The following is a 15022-nucleotide window of genomic DNA, read 5'->3' on the forward strand; positions in this document are numbered from 1 at the left end:
CAAGCAGTTCTGGCTGAACATCATGTCAATTCCTTTCTGGAAACCTTCCGTCCCTCCACAAGCTATATTCAACAATGAACCCTTACCGTACAAGACGGCGAGCTTGTGGTCGAAGTTCTTACTGAATTGGGCAGGGCCGTCTATCCGAGTGGCATGGTCACGAGCTATTCAAGCCAATGGCAAGTGGTTATATATGCTGGGTTCCGCGTCATGTCGAAGACACGCTGCTATGCTAATTGGCCACTCGGTTCACATTAGACTTGTACGATCTGACCCCGGATCTCCAGGCTCAGGTGGCGAGTCGACGTGAGACGCTTTCTCATCAGATCGATGGCTGACGATGTGTGATCGTGATCGACAGCTTGGTGATCAGCTTGAGGCTGCATATCACGCTCATCACCAGCTTGCATCGACCTCGTCTTGGGAGTCCGAGCCCGATACAAGCTTCCTCGAGGTCATCTACCGTGTCGTACGGGTTTATTGGTGGCTAATCGTCGCTCTCAAGCTGCTAGGATGTAAGTCACGGACGTCAATTCTCCTGTTCATCGGGGAAGCTGATTCCTTTGCTTGGAAAATCTTATGAGAACAGTGATTCTCCGAGCTATTGTGCCCCTTCTGATGCAAGATCTGCTCACCCAAATATCTCGCGCTTACATCTTGAATAAGACGCTGACAGAGGGAGATAACATCGAGAACATCAAACATCCGAAGTCCTTTTCGTACATGATTAGCATTGGCGTCTCAATGTGGATCATGCTTTCCGTGGCTTCCTCGATCCTGTATTATAGTAATTGGCGATCCAAACTGACGGGGAAGCTTTTCAATTCTGCCGTGAGTGCCTAAAATTTGTTGTATCAATCAGACTTTGGTTCAGCTTCGGAGGAGCTGACCATCATCCCGCGTAGCTCACAAGCTTGATATCTCGCAAAGCAATGTCAGTGCTCCACCGAGCCACAGTGTCAGACAGGAACGACTCATCTGCTTACTTGCTTGATACTAGGCGGCTGTCCAGCCAGTCTAGACTCACCATGACGGACGGCAGAATTACTACCATGGTATCGGTCGATGCATCCTTCATCGTTAGCTTTTCTTCTGTCTGATGCAGAGCAGATCAGGCTGATCTGACTTGTGTGGAACCTCAAGGAAGCTGCCATCGATCAGTCAAACGAAATCATTTGCACCCCTGCTCAAATCATATGGACAATGGTCATACTATATTGGCAACTTGGATATTCGGCCTTTGTGGGTATATCTGTGAGTCAGACCTCAATCGTACTGCATGGTTCCAGCCGATCAATAGAGATCTTCGTTCCCAGTATTGCTGAACCCTTGTAGGTTATATGCCTGACAATTCCCCTCAAAGGTAAGTTAAGTCGTTATTGCCGGAGTCTCCCGCAGGAAGACGTTCTGACTTTATTTTCGCCCGTCTTTATGATAGTCGTGATGTTCAAGTACATCAGCAAGCTTCGCAAGGCTCAGAACGAAGTGGTAGACTCGCGGGTCAAGCTGGTCTCCGAAGTCTTGAGTAACATGCGCGCCGTCAAAGTGTACACTTACGAGGATTGGTTCGGCAGCCAAATCCGTGATATGCGACAAGCTGAACTAAAGAGGTTCTTGGCCAACAACCTCGTCAAATCTATCTTGACCGCGATCATGAGCTTTATCCCGACTCTTGCGGCAGTAGGTGAGTGCATTCCAGTCAAATCCCGTGAAGCGAAGTAGACACTGTAGTCGAAGCAGCTCTTCATGCATATGCCCAGGTCAAATGGGTATGACAAGCTCAAATATAGGATCCTCAATGACATAAATATTGAATGCTGTAGCCACTTTCATCGTGTATGCTTGGCTTGGCCACGAGCTCGATCCAGCTGTGATCTTCTCAAGTTTACAATACTTCAACAACCTCAAAGCGCCCATTGCTTATAGCCCAGAAGTGGTGTCGACGTTGAGTCAGGCTAATGCAGGCATCGGTGAGTGTACTGCATCCGCGCTTTGGGTGTGCAGTAGAACCGCTACTATATGTAGTCTTGCTGAGCCGATTTCACAAAAGCACGGATCGAGGAATTCTTGAAGGTGAGGCGACCTCGTCTTGCTTTAGTCTGTATGCCGAGAAACGGACCTGATCATGCGGTATACGTCAGACGGAAGAAATCCAAAGCCAAGCTCTGATCGACCCCGATGCCCAATTTGCCGTAGATGTGCGGGGTGACTTTGCTGTGGCAGGTCGGGATGCGCTCTCTAGCCATCATGCAGCAGTCGCGAAAACCTCCTTTTTCACGAAACTGAAAGACAGGGTCCAAATCCTTCTACCAAGTTTCGGCAAGGCACAACATCCCCACAAAGTTTTGTCTTGTGGAGATGGAGAGGTCACAGGAAGTTCTTCTCATGCATTTGCGGTGAAGAACATTGATCTTCAGATCGCAAGAGGTGAGTTGATACTGTATTCTTAACACAATCGAGGACGCCAAGTGGGAATCTCAGCCCTGATTGCTTCGGCATTGTCTTTCAGGATCTTTGGTATGCATCGTCGGAAGGGTCGGTACCGGCAAGACAGCGCTGATATCAGGGATCCTTAACGAGATCAAGCAACTCAATGGTCATGTACGCCTTGGTGGTAAGGTTGGGTACGGTAAGTCAAATTCGAAACCCAACACAAAGTCATCAAAGGTGCATGTGGGCGAGGGATTGACCGTATAATGACTCGACTTAGCTCCTCAATCTGCATGGATCCGATCAGCATCCATCCTGGACAACATAACCTTTTCAACAGACATCAAGAATGTGGATATGGATCGACTGGAAGAAACGATCGATGCGTGTGGTCTTCGACCTGATATCGAAGCTTTAACATCGGGTATCCTGTGAGTACAGTGTCCTCGCTGGGTGACCTTCATCGTGCTGCTCATGGGTATTAACTTTTGATGCGACTTCACAGTACTCAAGTAGGAGAGCGAGGTGTGACGTTGTCAGGTGGCCAGAGTCAGCGACTTGCCCTAGCGAGTGTAGTCTACTCAGAAAACGATATTGTGTTTCTTGATGACCCTCTATCGGCCGTCGATCCTCATGTGGCCAACCATATTATCGAGGATTGTATTGTCGCCGGTCCGTTATGCGAGAGAACACGCATCATCGTTACACATCACGAAGGCCTTCTATCACAGGCTGATCACATCATCGTCATGGGTACAAACCAAGATGGGAATGGTAGCATCGTACAAGACGGTAAATACGAAGTAAGCTGAATCGGCGTCTTTTCATCCTTCGAAGATGACTAAAATTGCGCGCGAATTTTGAAGGATCTTGTACAAAAGGAAGGGTCATTCAAGTCTCTCATCAATCCTGCTCAGATCAAGAAGGCTCCTGACGATGATAGCCTCACGAGCAGCTCCGACGATCACAATGACGAGGAGATGGGTTCCAAGCACAAGCCGGGAAAGCATTCCGAGACGAGCGAGAAGTTGATAATGCCCGAAGACATATCAGAGGGTCTGGTGGCTTATGGAGTCTATCAGAAATACCTCTCAGCAATTGGATCCAGGGTGTTGGCGATAAGCGTGCTGGTTTTCTTGTTGTTGACGCAGATCGCCATGTCTCTGAATACCCTGTTTTTGGGATACTGGTCGGATAATCGATTCCATGATATGACGCAGAACACCTATATGAGCATATATGCAGGTAAGCAAAGTGCCATGGAAATCAATGTGCACGGTACACGGTGACGCTAATAGCTTCTTCAAGGCTTGGGTATTGCCATTGGAATCTTCACTGTGAGTTGAGGTATTGCATGGACTATAGAGCTTATGATCGTGCAAAGTGGGGTGCCATTTTCAGCATATCGTTGGCCGGTATGAAGGCCTCATACACTATGTTCAACTCAGCATGGGAAGGTGTCATTCGATCTCCTATATCATGGCATGATAGGACACCCGTAAGTTCAGTGCCACATCAGTTCCAGCAGAAAGTGGGAGGTCTGCTAACCGCGACACAGACCGGAAGAATCATTAATCGTCTGTCAAAAGGTATGGCCACGTCTTTCTGTTGTGTCTTTTCGCCCTCCTGCGGCTCGATCGGGTATGCGCGCCATACTAACTTGGACATCCATACGTGTGCAAATGTAGACATCGAGATTCTTGATGATAAAATCGCTGGACAGTGGCACGATGTCTTCAGGTAAAATCGCATCCTATCACAGAATATTATGCAGAGGGGATTGACAGACTGACTCCTTACTTAAATCTACTTCTCAGCTCTCTACTGACTATAGTAGGATCGATCATCTTCGTCATATGGGTCTATCCTTGGGCGAGTCTGATCTTCGTCCCAATCATCTGGTACGACGTAAGTCGATTCAAAGTCGAGTGTCCTCTTTTTCATTCAAAAATATTCAGTGATTATTTTCGAAGTTGGTCGACTTTGGCTCATCACTGGGAAAATGTATCTGTCAGTACATATCTACTGTCTTCTACCTCAAGATATCGAGGGAGATCAAAAGGTTGGTCTCGATTTTGCGGAGTGATATATTCATCAATCTAGGAGAACAAGTGAGTTCAACCTCCAACACTGTGCCGCATTGTCTACCAATGAAATATGATGTCGGGCCGAAGATGAAAGGTGACCGTGGTCGTCACCGTTGCAAATAGCTTTCCGGTTTATCTGTCATCAGAGCGATGAAGCGTACAGATCACTTCCAGCGCAAATTTGAGAAATCAACTGACTTGCATATGGTGAGTGCGATCTTCAAGAAGTCCTACTCACTGTCCGAGTACATTGAAGCTTGATGTTATTTGTGCTATTAGTCTGCTACTATGATAAGCGTGAGTGACGACAAATCAAGGTATCATACTTGCGCACCTCTTCGATGATGACTCACCGTCGATCACACAAATAGGGCTTTACCCAAGGCTTGTAAGTCGAAAATGAATTTGGTTGCCCCAGTGCTCCTAGGCAGGGGTCGACGTCGGATTGCGTTGACACAGGCCTTGGTCCATAGCTGGTTAGCTCATCGAATCAGCTTCATGGCTCAGCTATCCGTACTAGTCAGTGCACTCTGCTTTTCAGCTGTATATGGTGGCCATGGCCTGACTAATGCAAACTCAATGATCAGGCTGTCACGATTTGCGGGATCGTATTTAGAAAGACGATTGGTCCAGCTGAGCTTGGGGTCGTATTGAGCTATGTGATCCTTTCCACTTCCAGTGAGTCGAGACACTTGTCATGCAAAGTGACATATCGAGCTGAATGGCCCTGTAGTATTGAATAGATCGGTAGTATACTTTGTCGGAGCTGTGGTGTCTATGGTAAATCCGCACCTTTCAGCTCGCTTCCCCTCTAATCAGATCGGACGCATGCTGATCGATGTCAATTCTGAATCCGACTCAAATCACAGAACACTGTCGAGAGAGTACAACATTATATGGACTTACCTCACGAAGCTCCCGCAAGATTACCCACCGATCCGCCGACGCACCTTTGGCCAAATCGAGGGGAAATTGTTTTCAAGGATGTATCAATGAAATACAGACCGGATTTGCCTCTTGCCTTGCGAGGAATAGATTTCTCGGTGCGCCCTGGCGAGAAAGTCGGAGTCATCGGCAGGACAGGATCAGGTAAAAGTAGTCTGATTCAAGCCTTATTCAGACTGGTTGAGATTTCCAATCAACATGTTCCATATCGGGATCAAGACGAAGATGGATTTGAAAATGAAATGAGAATTGGGAATGGGGGATCAATCTGGATAGATGGGTTGGATATTAGTAAATTGGGTTTGACAACTGTAAGTTACTCGAGGTATCGTCAGAACTTCGAAGCCCAACAAATGGGTGCCACCGGCTTGGCCAGGTACGACCGATCTGCAGAGTGTTGGATGACAACAAATGTCATGACCAGCTCCGGGACGGATTATCGATCATCCCGCAAGATGCCTTCCTTTTCAGCGGAACCATACGGTAATTCTTTTTCAACTCACATAACTTATCTCGTCCATGAAAAGCCCGAGTAGGCTGATAAGAATTGCTTCCGTTGATCGGTTTTGATATGTCTAGGGAGAACATCGACCCCTGGAATCGATTTACAGACCAAGAGCTGAACGAAACACTCCGGCTCATCTCCAAATACCCGAAAACTTCCGCTGGAATACGAGAGAAGTTGAAGCTTGATTATATGGTCGTGGGGAACGGTATCAACCTCAGTGCTGGTGAAAGGCAATTGGGTGAGTGAAATACACAGGATGGCAGCAACCAACTCTGTCCATTCGACCGATGGTGTCTTCTGAATTAGAAGTTAGATCGATGTGACTTATGGATTCAGTCGCTCTGATACGAGCAATGGCGAAGGGATCGAAGATCCTTATACTTGACGAAGCGACTTCATCAGTCGATCCTCAGACAGATGCGTTGATCCAAGAGGTCATCCATGATCATCTCGAAGGTACAACAGTCAGTCCCCGTCCCACTGCCATTGCCATTGCCATGTAGCTATCATTGTGGCGCATAAATAAAGGAAAAATCGCTGATTTGAACATTTTTCGGGCAATTTAGTTGATCTCCATCGCTCACAGGATCCAGACGGTGATTAGCCACGATAAGATTCTGGTGATGGACCAAGGCGAATTGGTCGAAGTGAGTGAGATACCGCTTTCCTCTATGCGTCAATACCATAGGCTAGATCAGTAGAGTGTCAATGTGCTGAAAAGTGATCTTGGTAGATCGGTTCGCCAAAAGATCTATATGAGAAGCCCAATTCCCTGTTCAGAAAGGTTTGCGATCGTTCGGTAAGTCGTGTGAGTCAATGGCATTGAGGGGTCAGCTGTATGATATGGTCGCACCACGCTGATCATGGGGTCATGAGAAACGCAGAATGTAATCCCAGACAACGGCGAGTGATAGCAGACACTCGACGGTTCGGCTGCGATGTTTCTCGAAATCTTTTCAGATGACTTCGATTCTATTCTGCAGATCGGGACCCAATTTTGCCCTTGTCCTTAGAAACCCCTCATTTTGTTCTTGCTTCATTCAGCATCAGCATCACCCTCTTGACTTACACCTGTGTTAAGCAGTCCGCCCCTTCATTCCTCCTTGGAAGTTGTTCACATACTTTGTTCTCTGACCACACATAATCATTAATTTATCAGCCATGTTATCTTCACAAAGCCCATGCATGATACTACATCAATGCTCGTCTCCTGGGACAGCGATATCGCGTGCCATTATAGCAAATGCACAAAATCTCGTGACGTTGGCTACGGACCTCCCACCGTGTCCATATTCGCGATGTATTCAGCCAGCTTCAAGTGACGCCTTCTGCTTTCACTGCCGACCTACTTATTGCGACCGCATATCCTGTGGCCACGAGGGTTGTATCTGATGATGATGCCCTATGGCTTGCTCAGTCGACCTGTATTGACCTGCGTTGGTAGGCTGCGAGGGCAGATTGTAACAGAACATTTCGGAGAGTAGCTGATCTAGCTGAGTGTTGGGATAAGGACCGGACTGAGGCGGCGGAGGAAGATGTTCACCGTTGTTGATATAGGTATGATGGTGAGTGTATTCCTGATGCTGTTGATGGGCCGGGGGTGGTGGTGGTAATTGTTGTGGTGGATGTAAATGACTATTTTGCTGTTGACTTGGACCAGCTCCTGACCCATGTCCATGAGACTGAGAAGAAGCAGAAGAAGAAGCCATCCACCGATCCGAACTATCCATGTATTGATGCGGATGATGGCCTGATGGTATACCGCCTGCCGATTGTCTCAAGCTTTCGTGCAACGTAGTGTCTTCTCCTTGATCTTGATGATGGTGGTGCCCATATCTCATCTCGCTGCCGTTCCCATTTCCATTGCCATTCCCGTTTTCACCCATGACAGTATTTTCAAGATACGGTGGTACATTCGGCGAGTCTTGTCGATCGTCACTATGATGCTTTGTGTCTGGAGTGTCCACTCCTCTAGGAATCTCTTTCTCTAGTGATTTTGTCCAATCCTCAGCCGATCTGACCATTGACCCAATCAGGTTACTGCATCCATTGGCGATCGTATCGCCACCTAGATCGTCGCTCGGCGCCAGCATACCTATGCTTCTGAAAGTCTGTGAGACTTGATTCATGACCACCAGCCATGATCTAGGTCGGAAAGCTTTATCAATCATATTTGATGATCTGAGTATCTGGATGGTTCCAGCTTCCATTTCTATGAGCACTTTTGCCGCCTCGTTGGCAATCATGATGATATCGTGGAGTGGTACGGTCGGAGCATACGCGCCATCTCGCACGGCACCAACAAGATTTTGACCTAGCTCCGCACAAGCTACGAGAGATGCTTCCGTATTGATTCCTCTTTTCCTGCCCCAATCCCAAACTGCCTCTACAGCAGGTTTGCGAGTAGTCGTATCCGTGATAAATCGAACAATGTCAACAGGATGGTATGATCGAGAGATGGCATAGTCAACTCCCTGCGTTGGTGTCAAGAATGGCGGGACGTCAGGATAAGAGTGTATTGAGCCCGACAGATAATGCGTGGCTATGAGCATCCGCAGACCGGTGACATAGACTTTGTTGGTCTCGTACCGACGGCGAATCGACCTGTAAGATAGCCAGCCAGATTCGACCCCGCGAGACTGTTCCGACAGAGCAGCTGTTGAGACGTTTTCTATCAGCCCCTTGTATCAAAGCTGTATTGGAACCACAAACTCACCCATGATGGTATCATGGCGCGCGTCGATAGCCTCCATCCTCCTTTCGAAATTCTCGAATTCGTTCAAGATCTCCCGGACCGGATCAAAAGTGGTATTTCCTACGCTGATATCCAAAGCGACCCTGAGCCTGTGCATAGTATCCAAGACCTCTTCCACTCTGGCCAATCTATCGCATACAGACAACCTTCCAACTAAGATGGCTGCATCTCCACGATTTAGCCCGTCTAGCCACAATCTCGAGCGCTCGTCGTAATTCATGAAGTCTTCCGTGATCGTTCTAGCTTGGGAGAGGTCGATGGGACGGATCGGTTTTAGGTCCTCGAATGTCATAGCTGTTTGGTCGGCAATCAAGGCGGCCCACAGCCAAAAATCCGCACATTCGAAGGCAAATACAGGTCCGGGACCGTTCATGACTTGATCGATTAGTTTTTCGAATTCCAGGATCCCCATCAAATACCTTGACGCAACACCTATGCCTCTAGCGACGCCCAGATCCTTTAAGCTTGTAGCTTCGAGAGGCAGAATACCCAGAGGAGCGTGAACGGAGAGCAGTTCGAAAGCTTGTAACGCAATGAAAGACCTCGTTTGATACAACAAGGCACGATCACGCAGATGTGAGATATAAGGTGTGAGCGTTGTCCTGACGTGCTGGATTTGTTCTTCCGCCGGTAGGGAGAGGGAGACTAGGTATATGACGAGCGAGAGCAATAATTTCGTAGGGGCATCGGGGGTTTCGTCGTACCGCTTGTAGATGTCTTCGAGAGTTTCCAAGTGAGGATGGTATGTTTTCAACTGCGTGAACCTGTTTTTATCGTCAGCATCAATCGCGTTGCATTCATTGTTCAAAGAGGATCTATACTGACCCAGGCTGCAGCCTTGCCTTCAACCCTCTGTTCACCAGGTCGTTCAGGTTGACATCGTCATCATCTATGTGCGGTTTCCGCTTGACTCCTATCTTGCCGTAAGCGACTCTCAGCATTGCACAGGCTAGTTCCGCTGGCCGACCATGAAGCTTCATGCTTTTCGATTGATCAAAGACTTCATTCTGGTCGAAGGAAGGGGCTTCAGGTTGTATCCTTGACGCCTCGTCGAGAGATGCAGGTTGAAGGGGATGCGATGCTTGCGGTTGCTGCGCTAGAGGGGATATACCATGTAGGACATCTAAAGAATGGTTCAAATCACTCTGTCGTCGGGTGAGACCCTTGTGTAGCTTCGATGCGGACGATGATGAGGCTGACTTCGGCTTGGTAGCTTTTCTTTTGGGTGTATCCTCTTTCTGGTGCCCATTTTCATCTATCCCAGCCGACGTTTCCTGTTTCGCATCATCTCTAGGTCTTTTCCTTGATTTCTTCCCGCTATCATCAACTATGCAAGGTAATGCTAACACTCTACATCGATGGCATGCCTTGTCCGTCGGAAGCGGTGTAGGTCCGGAAGGCACGTCTAGGTCTGGTAATTCGCATCTTGTCTTTCGAACTTTGCACACGTCGCATGACCTCCTAGCATGGGTTCGCTTGGCTCGGGCCTCCATGGGTGCTAACGATGTGGACGGTATTGCTGACATCTATTTCTGAGCACAATCAGTCGTGACGAGGATGTAGAGTGCGTCTATCGTACGGTGTGGAGGGTGTCGGTCGGTGTGTACAAGGTATGATGGGGCGGACATGAGCAATGAATGAGTAATATAATAATAATAATGGATAAACAACGATGAGTTCCGACGGTAACAATGAGCGGCATGCAACTACGAGCAGCTCAATGCTTAAAGGGTAAACCTTTTTAAGGGTTAAATGCTATACCTTTCGGGTAAATGTGTAAGGGGGAATAGGAATAGTCCGATCACCTGATCTAGAATCAGATGAGACGCGTCTTTTTGCTTTTTGGTCTGGGTGGTCCAAGCTCAACGAGGCGTTTCAAAAGTTAATGTTCTCGAGGAAAAGAAAGTCATGACGCAAAGTGCTTATGTCAACCATTCTTTCCTTTTCCTTTGTCAGTCGAGTACTTCACATCTTCAAACGCAGCTTGCGAATTAGAAAGCACTTTCGGTGTCTTGTAAATATCATCCTTACCTTCTTACCTCCGCATATGTATCAGTGCATCCGAAGGCAAAACGGTATCATGGTAGAGGAACGGTGACAATGGATATTCCTTTCGAGAGGTGAGTGACGTTCATCATGCACGGCTCGAACGACAGATAGCTGATTCCTGGTATCGAAGCTTTGCCAAGCTGGTGTATCATCTTGGGAACCCTCCAAGGTCGCCTCAGACAGCTACCAAGGTGTCCAAAGCATTGGCACCTCAAAAGATCTTCCAATCATGGCTTAATCACCTCGCCAAGCCGTTTTCCCCGGGAACTGGTAAACACCTTTTCCGACTTTTATTCCCGCATGAAGGCTCACGGAGAAGGTATGGTCTGAAGGAGTCCAAGCTGGCTTTGGAACTAGAGAGGATTTTAGGTGTGAGAGGGCTGGGAAAATGGGATTGCGTTTCATGGGAAGGCAATGATAGTGGAACGGGATGTCTAGGTAAAGAAGTCGAGCTGGCTATGCGAGACAGGGTGAGTAGTCAATTGGGGTCCGTCCTCCGTCAATCAATCGATCAGAATACAATGCCACAAGCTGACCAAAGTCCTCCCAGTCTTCGTCGAGCCATAAATCGAAATTGACCATTCGAGAGGTTGATCTACTGTTAGACGAGCTCGCAACCAGTTCTTCCTTCTCCCAACTATCGCAACTTCCGACTACCTTCAGATCGCCCCAGACCATATTGTCCATACTATATCGAGAATCTGGTCTATCACCTTACGGCTTATGCGTCTTGACCCAGATCATCTTACGAGATCTGCGTCCTCTGCTCAACCCTCTACCTAAATTACCGATACGTAACCCGACAACAATGCTGCGTATGAAGTCTAACACCGGCCCTGATCAACTGACTTTACGTGATGCGATGATCACTTGGGACAAGAGGATATGGGAGTTCTACAATGGTGGGAGGGGCAATATCGACGTTTGTGCCGACATAATTGAGAGCCTCGACAACGGACTACAAGAAGGCATAGTCATGACTGGCCCACTTCTCGGCACCAATGTCAAGGTAAGCTCTCGGGTTCTCACATCCTCCCATTCTCATATTCTTGACGTGAGAGCTCAAGAACGTGTGGCAGATACCCAAATGCCGGAAAGGGCGGTCTATCTCAGATGCACTCAATGAATTCACTGGTACGAAGTATGGGTCACAGGCCCAAGAGATATGGGCGGAAACGAAATACGATGGGTATCGGTAAATCAGAGTCCTCATTTCCTTGGTAAGTGTAGATGAGGACTGATGCGTGGCGTCGCTTTAGGCTGCAGATACACGTAACCTGTCCGGAAGGAGAGCCTAGTATCAAGATATTCAGCAAGTCGACACGAGATAGCACACAAGACAGACTGAACACACACTCGTAAGTCGACGACCACAAATCGTGTCAGCAGCTGCTGGCTGATTCGCGGACAGAATTATCCTGGCTTCGCTCAATCTTCCGTTACCGGGGCACTTGCCAATCCATCCTGCTCTTGAACCCAGAATCGCGGACTCCCCACAAACACCGAAGGGCAAGGGAGTATCATCGATCATCCTCGAAGCGGAAGTCGTCCCGTACAACGAGTCTTCTAGGGAAGGCGGCCGAGAACCGGGTATCGAGGAGTTCTGGTGGCTTGGTCTTGCTGGTGTGACGACTGAAGCACATAATCAGATCCAGTTTGTCGGATTCAACGATCTCCGGCACAGATCGATCAAGGATGGTCGCTGACGTCCGACAATTACAGTGACAACGCCTTTCCAAAACGCTCGAGCCGGCATCTTTGCCTGGTCTTCTTCGACATCCTATACTTGAATGGACAAAGTCTTCTCCATAGACGATACGAAGAGCGGCGGACGTTGTTGGAGCAGACTATCAGGCCTATCCGAGGATTTGTCAGTTGCTTTTCAATTTTGCTGAGGCCCAGAAAGCTCTCTCACCTGGCCCTGAATGACCAGTCACGCTTAGCCGAACGGACTCGTATATCGTTGGGACTCAATAGACAAACAGCCATACAGGTGAGCGAGACATCTGCTCGATCTACAAGGCACGATTCACAAGGCAGAAAGCTGATGCAATGCTGCTGCAGTCCCTGGAAGAAGCCTTTCGTCGCAGCAACGAACATCACGAAGGTAAGTCACCCCTACCCTCTACATCACATAAATGCTGATGTGAGTGATATTTGTAGAGGGCCTAGTCCTCAAAGCCTCGAACTCAACATATACCAATATGCGCTGGCAGTGGGTCAAGCTCAAGGTCAGTGGAATTGCTTGTTATTACCTTCTCGCGATCAAAGCTGACTTCTGTTCGAGACGCAGAAAGATTACATACCGAACCTGGGTGACTGTATAGATCTCGTCTTGCTAGGAGCGGGCTGGGACATTGATCGTGCTCGGGAGCTGAGAGGTCAGTTTGAAGCGCTCAATGCTGATTTGAGAACGAAAATGGCTCATGTCTATTCCTTGATAGTCGATACATCGGTCTTCACGACATTTTATCTTGGAGTCTTGACTAATGCTGCCCGTGTGACTTCGCGGAAAGAGCTTCCCCACTTTGAGATTCTGTTCAGAGTCTCATATGGGCCAGACAGGACACAGCTGGAGTACTATAATGAGTGCCTAAGGTATGGTAGATGGGGAAATAAACCTTTCGACAAAGATGATCCATTCAAGCGAGTGAGTCTGGCGCCGATTTCATGGATTAGCAAAGTTCGCCGGATTTGGCAGATCACTGACAATTGTCTTCTCGAAGCGGCTTATCGGATTGTCATGGACATACACGCTGCAAAAAGGGATGATACCTCCATCAGTACTGTTCGAAAAGCCTTTATGCGCAGAAGTGATGGGTGCTGGATTCCAGAAATTGCCCGGATCGGCCGTGAGTCTCCCTACGATGTCGTGATGTTAATATAAGGGGCAAAGGTTATCGACGTACCATTGATAATCGTTTTTGAATTAGTATTACGAGCTCCGTTGGCCCCGTCTGCAGAAGATATACGAACCGTCTGAAAGACAATGGGTCGATGGTGAGTAGCCGAGATTATCTTGCTCAAGCGCAAGGGCTTACTTGTGTATCATTCATCTTGGTTTTATTCAGCTTTATCAGCCCAGGATCTAATCAAAACAGCTCATCAATCATTGGGATACAATATTCCCGCCACTTCACCTTATTCTCCGCCTTCAGGGGAAGATTCGATTCGAGCGATGTGGAGATCGCATTCAACGATCAATCTGATCGATAAACCGCAATCGTTTTCCCCTATTTCGCCTACTTCTCCAATTTCTCCTAAAGCAAAATCACCCACTTCACCTAAACGAGTCATGTCTGAACCCAATCTCGCTTTACTGCGAGACACGCATCGTCGACCTCACGATGATGCTCCTACCTCGCCATTGGCGCTCAAAGGCGTGCCTTTTCGATTGCCTGAGAAGGAGAAGACAGACCCGGGTGAAGGGGAAGCTGGGCAGAATTTGGCTGCCCTGATATCAGACAATACGTATGCTTCGCCTCGCACGCGCATAGCGTCCAATCCTCAAGCTCATGAAGCGAACGAAAGGCTGGAAGTACAGAATCTCGACGAACCTTTCCATGAGGCCCCACCCATACCTCGGACCACTGCATCGCCACCTCGATCTCGACCTCAACCTCTACCTCAAGTGCAGAATCCAGAGCAAAACCGAATTATCCTCGGACCTCCCTTACCCCTCGCCTCCGTCTCAGCCCCAGCCCCAGCATCAGCCTCAGCCCAAGCACCCCATACACCGCGCAAATCACCTCAACGTAAAATCTCGCAGCCCGCCAATATCTCCCCCGCGAAACGGCTTATCTCATCTATAGATTGGTCGACCCTCGATGTGCGTAATCACAGTACTCCCAAATTCAAACCCGAATTCGAGAGGAAACCCCGAAAGCGGGCCAAGAGGATTGATGTCAAGCGGGACAAGATTAATTCCAGGAAGGAGGAGATCGGCAACAAGGTGGTGAAGCCGCTCTCACTGCGATCGAGGATAAAATTGGCTTCCAGGAGAATAGGTGTACGGTCATAGTCCAACATCGATCAGTTGTATTCATTGTATTGCAGTTGTATTACTATTCGGTCTCGCTTAAGAGACCTGCAATATTGAGTGTCTGGTTTACATGGCGTTGCTTTTGCTGCTGTCCTCTCCTGTTGTTGTATTTGATTATAGCCATGCATCGGATTTTTTTTTTCCTGGTCGCTGCGGAGTTGATCGGCAAGCCAAGGCAAGACACATTATATTTGGATCGCACAATG

General features: G+C 48.2%; 3 protein-coding genes across 3 annotated transcripts; 2 read left to right on the forward strand and 1 right to left on the reverse strand.

Moving 5' to 3' along the window:
- Positions 1-22: 22 nt before the first annotated feature.
- I303_108574 (uncharacterized protein) lies at positions 23-6881 on the forward strand (the record flags this gene model as incomplete). Its single annotated transcript, XM_065969868.1, has 35 exons — positions 23-179; positions 259-293; positions 362-515; positions 590-831; positions 906-934; positions 1001-1079; positions 1144-1254; positions 1336-1363; positions 1439-1684; positions 1824-1970; positions 2051-2073; positions 2142-2427; positions 2510-2629; positions 2711-2861; positions 2936-3233; positions 3297-3675; positions 3739-3767; positions 3815-3928; positions 3989-4019; positions 4119-4170; positions 4248-4338; positions 4446-4541; positions 4641-4724; positions 4797-4814; positions 4889-4905; positions 4991-5036; positions 5105-5195; positions 5251-5297; positions 5387-5773; positions 5887-5945; positions 6042-6208; positions 6307-6434; positions 6537-6617; positions 6704-6769; positions 6855-6881. The coding sequence occupies 35 exons, from the start codon at positions 23-25 to the stop codon at positions 6879-6881; spliced, it is 4116 nt and encodes a 1371-aa protein (XP_065825940.1).
- A 438-nt stretch (positions 6882-7319) lies between these two features.
- On the reverse strand, positions 7320-10251 carry I303_108575 (uncharacterized protein; the record flags this gene model as incomplete). The annotated part of the gene is made up of 3 exons (XM_018410373.1): positions 7320-8626; positions 8687-9489; positions 9551-10251. 3 exons carry the CDS (start codon positions 10249-10251, stop codon positions 7320-7322), a joined length of 2811 nt encoding a protein of 936 aa, XP_018260182.1.
- Positions 10252-10825: 574 nt separating this feature from the next.
- Positions 10826-14795, forward strand: I303_108576 (uncharacterized protein; the record flags this gene model as incomplete). The annotated part of the gene is made up of 15 exons (XM_065969869.1): positions 10826-10845; positions 10905-11244; positions 11325-11783; positions 11854-11969; positions 12034-12132; positions 12186-12428; positions 12497-12644; positions 12708-12767; positions 12839-12881; positions 12938-13005; positions 13068-13155; positions 13219-13424; positions 13501-13626; positions 13708-13774; positions 13846-14795. 15 exons carry the CDS (start codon positions 10826-10828, stop codon positions 14793-14795), a joined length of 3033 nt encoding a protein of 1010 aa, XP_065825941.1.
- Between the last annotated feature and the right edge of the window lie 227 nt (positions 14796-15022).

The sequence above is a fragment of the Kwoniella dejecticola genome, chromosome 11, assembly GCF_000512565.2.
Source record: "Kwoniella dejecticola CBS 10117 chromosome 11, complete sequence".
Taxonomy (NCBI): Eukaryota; Fungi; Basidiomycota; class Tremellomycetes; order Tremellales; family Cryptococcaceae; genus Kwoniella; species Kwoniella dejecticola.